The sequence below is a fragment of the Pygoscelis adeliae genome, unplaced genomic scaffold (genome assembly GCF_000699105.1).
Source record: "Pygoscelis adeliae isolate BGI_AS28 unplaced genomic scaffold, ASM69910v1 Scaffold181, whole genome shotgun sequence".
Lineage (NCBI taxonomy): Eukaryota > Metazoa > Chordata > Aves > Sphenisciformes > Spheniscidae > Pygoscelis > Pygoscelis adeliae.
In genome coordinates, this window is record NW_008824360.1 from 232,414 (window position 1) to 238,682 (window position 6,269).

Here is a 6,269-nt window from a genome sequence, read left to right on the forward strand (position 1 = left end):
CTCGCGCAGGGGCTTGGCCCCAGGTGGTTGCTGGCAGAGGTGGCCAGCGGTGACGTGTTCCCACTGGAGCTGGGCCAGCGGCCAGCCAGAACTCGGCCTTGCCGCAGGTGAGGCTCTCCAGGCCCTGCTGGGGCCCTGTCTCCTTCCCACCCCAGACTGAAGCTCCTGTCCCCAGGCCTGCAGCCCTCCCCTGGAGGGGGGAACGCGCCTCCCTGAAGAGAGAGGCTGGTGGTTGGGGAGCAGATCCCAAGCCCTGAACTGGGAACCTCCCTTTGGGTGTCATTGCTCAGCTGATGCTTCTTCAATAGCTGGGTTGGGGGGGCTGTCTCAAAGCCCCTGCAGAGGGGCCGGGTGACAACCAGGACCTGGCATCTCCTGTTGCAACCAGTCCCAGGGGTCCCAGGCTTCAGGCAGGCTGGGTGGCTTCCCAGAACGTCCTGAAACTCCTGTGGCTGTGAAACGCGGTAAAACGCTGCTTTGCTGCCTGTGCCGGTTGTCATTCCCCATAAATTGGTTTTGGAGCAGAAAGGTTCGGGGCGCAGCAGGGCTGAACCCTCCCAGCACCGCAGAGTGCTGCTGCAGGCTGTCGTGCTGGGCAGCTCTGGACTGATGTTTGTCGATGCTGGTCTGACCTGTCGCCGGTTGGGGAAGGTGCTCGCCCAGCAGCGATTTGCAGTGACGTTTTAAGCCCAGTTTGCAAAGCCAAATGTCAGCGCAAGAGCCTGCAGGGGCTCCCATCTGGGAAGAAGGCAGGGAGAGGGTCTGTCTCAGCCTGTTTCCACAGGTACTGGAGGTAAAAGCTGTTTGTGGCTGGGAAAGTGTTTATAATATTCTCCGAGTGCGTCTGGGTTTTCCAGGGGACCACACCTCGCTCGGCAAGCCAGGTGCCGGGGTTTGGACGTGCTGCTGAATATTGTGTTACGGCATCACAGGTGTGTGTTTTTCTGTGGGGCTGAAGGGCTTTCCACCCCCCTCTTTGTTTTTCAGGACGCGCAAGAGAAGGAAACCGTCACCCCTGAGAGAGCAGAAGAGGCAAAACTGAAGGCCAAATACCCCAACCTAGGCCAGAAGCCCGGAGGCTCCGACTTCCTCATGAAGAGACTGCAGAAAGGGGTATTTATTTCTCAGCCACGGCTCGTCTGCGTCCTCTTCTCCCTCAATGGCACAGGCAGCCAAGCTCTGACCAGGCCAGAGGAATCACACCAAAATTCCCCAGGTCAAAAAGTCTGTTGAACCCAGGGGCAGGCTCCTTTCGGTGCCTGCGCTGGACGTGGCACCCAGCGGGCACAAACCTGAAGCAGCGAGGGTTGCTGTGGTCAAGCAAGAAGGGCTTGTGCCTGCTCAGAACCCAAAAGCTGCTGCCTCTCAGGTGGTTTTGCTCTGCGTATCTCCCCCAGCGGTGGGTCCCACCCTGTCCTCCACACCCTGGCCCGAAACCTGGGGTCTAGAGGTGAAACAAGTCCATAAATCCCCCCCTGCCTGCTGCTGTGCTCCCTGGGGTTCAGTGGGCCACTGAGATGCTGCAGACCCGAGTTTTTTCTCTCTGGTCTGCGCTTTGCCTGGGTTCTGGGCTGGTGCAAAGGGCACTGAGAATGCCAGTGAGTCAGCTGGCTGCGTCTCCATTGCTGGCACCAGTGTAAAAAGCCAACCCTCTGACTGTGCTCCCTGGAAATGTAATTAAATCCCTCTCCACCAGCCATCTGTAGCCTGCTTGGGTTGTCACTGCTGGCTCTCCTCCTTGCGGAGGCTGGTGCGGAAAACATAAATCCCTCCTGAACTGCTGGCAACCAGTGGCCGCGTGCCTTCCCCAGCTCTGAACACACGGTGTCTCCGTGTCACACTGCACGGGGTTTGGCTCTGTCCTGCTGCTTCCCTTTCAGCTTGCATTGACAGCAGTCCCTTCTGCCTGAGCAGCTGCCGTGCACACGTGCTCTCACTGTTGACGTGATCACCAGGACTGTTTTAGGTACCAGCTCCTAAAGCAAGCACAGAAAGGAGGGTTGTTTAATGGCTTGGTGCTGAAGTGGGGAAGGGCTCTTGGTTAGGACGGGGCTCACTGGGGCATGACGGCGCATCAGGGCAGAACTGGGCTCTTCAGAGCTCTGTCTGCCCAGCAAAGCCCTGTCTGTAGCACCAGCGCAAGCTCTGCTTTGGTGTTCAGCCTTTCCTACACCGCTGCGGGGGGTGAAGCAGCACCGTGAAGGAGCACAGAGTCCCATGATAAGGGGATAAGGGAGTGAAATGCCCTTTGAACCCCGGGTCGGTGGTGCTGTGCAGCAGGGAGGTGTCCTCCGGCCACGTCTTTGCAGGCATTTCCCTGCGTCATTTCGGCTGTTGGGAGCCTGGATGGTCCAGCGAAGGCCTTGGCACCGGCCAGGCTGTGCTCCTTGGGGAGAAAATCCTGCCCCTGTCACACCGGCTCATCTGTTCACCAAACCAGAATAAACTGTATCAGCAAATGTCCCCTGGCTTTGCCGCTGTAGCTGGGCCTCCCCTTGGAGACGTCTGCTGACGTGGCTGTGCCTGCGTTTGGCTGTCTGGGGATCTCTGGACCGGGATTGAATCCCTGTCACACTGAGTGGGATGCAAGGGCAGACCAGGACAAACCTGCTCTTTGCCCAGCAAGCGCCACGCCAAGCAGTGAAAGTTCACAGGCTACCAACGCCCAAAGGTGGGTCAAAGGGAGAAAACGCACCCTGGTGTCTCGAGTCAGACAGGCAGCTGCTGTGGGGCCAAGCTTCTTCCAGCTGGGGCAGGTCTGAGTCACTCGGGGGTTTGTGGGTGGGTGCTAAAGGCCTTTTAAATTGGGCCAGGTTCCCTTGGATTTTCCCCTTGTGTGATGTTTTGGTGACCTGGTTTCGAGCAACTCCAGCAGCTCCTTAAAGAACCGTATTTGTGGCCAGTTGTCTGTATCTCTGCTATGTCCCCACACTCCTGCAAATCAAAGTAACCCAAATTCCTCTCCCTCTTCCAGCAAAAATACTTTGATTCTGGTGACTACAACATGGCCAAGGCAAAGATGAAGAACAAGCAGTTGCCGAGTGCGGGGCCAGACAAGAACCTGGTGACAGGAGACCACATCCCCACGCCGCAGGACCTCCCGCAGAGAAAATCCTCGCTTGTAACCAGCAAGCTGGCAGGGTAGCCTGCGCTCACAGGCTGGGTTTTTTCCTATTTTCTTTTTTTTCTTTTGGCTAAATGGATTGAACTTCACTGTACCATAGGGACGGGAGCACCAGAATCCACATAGTTATTTGAGTATTTACAGTGAACACACACCAAAACTGAGAAGGCGAGCGAGAGGTGTCAGTAGCCCGGGATGCACAGGCAGATTTGATTGGGCCGTTCCTTTTAGCGAGTCGGTTTGCTGCCTTAATTTTCATGCTGTTTGAGACCATCCTCACTTGCAGAGCCACTGAAGCGCTGCCTCCTCACTGGGAGAGTCGAGCGGCCCCGGGAGAAGCAGGAAAGTGCTCAGAGGAGTTGCTGTTTGCTTGGCACCAGGTAGGAGGGGAGAGCTTGGAGCTGTGGTGTGTGAATGCTTTTCAGGCGTCGGGTGTCTGCAGAGGAAGACTCGGCTGGGCAAAAGGTGCGATACATGATCTGGAAGTTTAGTTAGGTGTGCGTGTGTTAGAGCTTCTAAGTGAAGAAATTAGCTGATACAAAAAATTACGTGGCTGCGTTGCTGGGCTGAGCTGCCTGGGGTCTGTCCCCTGCTTGCACAAAGCAGCTGAGCTCACAGGAGGGAATGACGCATCCAACGGCTGCAGGAGAGTGGCAGGGAAGTGTTTGAAACAGTCCTCGTGGCTTGGAGCTGTGATGAGGTGTTTGCTGTTTCGGGGCTAGAGCCCCACCACACCTGCATCCGAGTGTGGCTGTGACGGTGGGGCACGGCGTGAGGCTCACAGCTGCCCCAGAGGGTTTGGGGACAGTTTCTCTCCCTGGTCAGTTCTGGCCAGCGAGGCTGTCTGCCTTGGCAGGGGTGAGAGACGGCTCCTCTCCCGGCTGCCGGGTAGGCAGCGGAAGGTGGTGAGCTGAATCCCACCAGCAGCAGGGCGCTTGGGACACAGGAGCGAGTGGCCAGGCAGGCAGGCAGAGCCCTGTCTGGTCGCATACAGCCCCTGCCTGATGCCCAGACTTTGGCGCTCGCAAAGCGGGGGTCGGCAGCAGCCGGTGAGGCAGATGTGAGCTGTTGGAGCCGATCTCCGGAGGGAGAGAGGCAGGACTGGGAATAACCACCCTGGAAGGGAAGAAAGCACCGGAGGCAGAGAGCATGGAGATTAGGAAGAGAAGAGCGTAGAGGCAAATCTGTTTTGACAGTGTCAGGCACCCCAAGCTTGGATTTCTTTCTTTTTTCTCCCTTTTTTTTCTTCTTGCCTTTTCTTGTTTCCAGGCCTGGGTAGGGGGGGAACCCCAAAAAAACAAAACAAAAGGTTGGTGTGATGGCTGCAGCCTGCAGATCGACATACATGCATCGATATATTGTGTGATCGGTGCATATACTGTCCGCTCCTCACACAGCGGAGATGAAGCGGCCTCCCGTCCTGTGCAGCGGAAGGTCTCGGCATGCCAGGGCAGCACTAAACCTGCCCGGTTAAGGCCCAGTTTTGAAGGCATGTGGGCAAAAGGAAGCCGAGTGGACTTTTTTGGGGGTTTTTTGTTTGGTTTTTTTAGGGGTTCCCGTCAGGTCAGGGGAATCCAAGGCAGGGCACGGCTTTCCTTACGTGCGTTCTTGGCCGGCTGGCGCAGGCTTTCCTGAGAACCTGGTTTACTCATTGCGCTTGCCTGCCGCTGGCTGGAGCGAGGAACACGGTGTTGCTTCCCGGGAGAGTGCCGAGGGTGTGCTCAAATGCTTGTGTCTGCCTTCAGGTGGCTTGGAGTAAGCCAGCCGCGGCTCCGCTCATCAGGGCACTCCGAGCAAGGGGCTCCGTTGCCAGCCCCGTGGCTGCGGAGGACAGTTTTCTGTTTGCGGAGCGGGTAAGGAGCGTAGCGGGATTGGGGGCTGCCCACTTGTAACCATGGGTCCGTGCTTCGGTCTCTGTCACCTTTCCAGACCCTGTTTGACCTGGCCGGGGCGGCGCCGGCAGTGTCTGTGCAACCTCCTTGGATGTTCTGCTGTCCCAGCCATGTTGTAAATAGATATGAATCATATATATAAAAATATATATAATTTTTTACATGTTCATCTCTCTTCTAGAGTGCTACGCTTGCTTTTTTTTAATATATAGTGAAGAATATACAGGAAGTATAGTGAGGAATGCAAAGGGGCGTTCCAACTTGGGGGCTGCCCCTGTGCTGAGGGGGGGCAGAGGGAGGGGACGGCTCTCAAACCACCTCTTTCCCCGGTTTTCCGGAAATGCCAGGCCTGCTTGCAGAGGGAGGGGAAGCGATTGTGACAACACAGGATGAGAACCAGCAAGAGCAATTCCGTACAAGGGAAGTAGCCGTGGAGCAGGGATATTTCCATTCCACGCCCAGAGCCTGGCAGGCAGCGAGGGGGTGACGATGCTGTCTGCCTCACTGCCCACCTCTCCCGGGAAGGGGTGCAGTGGGAACTGCCCTGGATCTCGGGGAGCATTTGCATTCCCATCCTCTGCAGCCCGTAAAATACTGCCACAAGGATGAGGCTGGTAACGGTGGGAGGCTTGATGCCCCCAGGGCTGTTGGGGTGAGCCAGCAGGAGGAAAGACACCTTTAGCACCAACTATTGGAGTGTCTGAGGGACTTGTGCGGCTTGAGCAAGGCCATCAAAGTGCAGCTGTGGGGTGGAACGGGGCACAGAGGGAGGGCTTGGGCTCGCCGAGCCCACGTGGGGTTTCACTGAGGCAGGGAAGGCAGGTGTGGCCATGCTCCTGCACCCCAGGGATGGGCACCGGGTGGGAGAGGGTATGTGGAGACACCCCGACGGGCTTCAGCGAAATTGCTTAAAGTCCCTGCCCTTTCTTCCTCCTCCTCCTTCAGGGCTCCTTTCAGCTAATGCAGTGCAACACCTCCCCCCCCCCCCCCCCCCCGCCCGGGGGTTCCCCCCCCCCCCGGATACGTGAGCGGTGTGGGACCCTTCCCTGTGGGCTGTGCGAGTGCTGTGGAGTATGTGTGGGGCTGTCCCCCAGCAATGGAGCCATGGGGTGTACGTGGGATTCATCCCCAGCTATAGGGTGTAGGGAGAGCTGTCCCCCAGCAATGGGGTGGTTGGGTGTCATGGGGCTGTCCCCCAGCAATGGGGCTATGGGCTGTGCGGGGGGGCCAACCCCTGGCAGTGGGGCTGTGGG

General features: G+C 57.6%; 2 protein-coding genes across 2 annotated transcripts in view; both read left to right on the forward strand.

Moving 5' to 3' along the window:
* Positions 1 to 5,182, forward strand: part of ENSA (endosulfine alpha) — a 5,680-nt gene extending 498 nt beyond the window's left edge. Inside the window, exons 2-3 of the mRNA XM_009319833.1 lie at positions 830 to 1,113; positions 2,975 to 5,182. Coding sequence (XP_009318108.1) covers positions 830 to 1,113; positions 2,975 to 3,145 — 455 coding nt within the window. The 3' untranslated portion in view covers positions 3,146 to 5,182. The remainder of the gene's footprint in view (positions 1 to 829; positions 1,114 to 2,974) is intronic.
* A 174-nt stretch (positions 5,183 to 5,356) lies between these two features.
* Positions 5,357 to 6,269, forward strand: part of MCL1 (myeloid cell leukemia 1) — an 8,819-nt gene continuing 7,906 nt past the window's right edge. The window contains exon 1 of the mRNA XM_009319834.1: positions 5,357 to 5,429. Within this exon, the coding sequence (XP_009318109.1) occupies positions 5,357 to 5,429 (73 nt within the window). The remainder of the gene's footprint in view (positions 5,430 to 6,269) is intronic.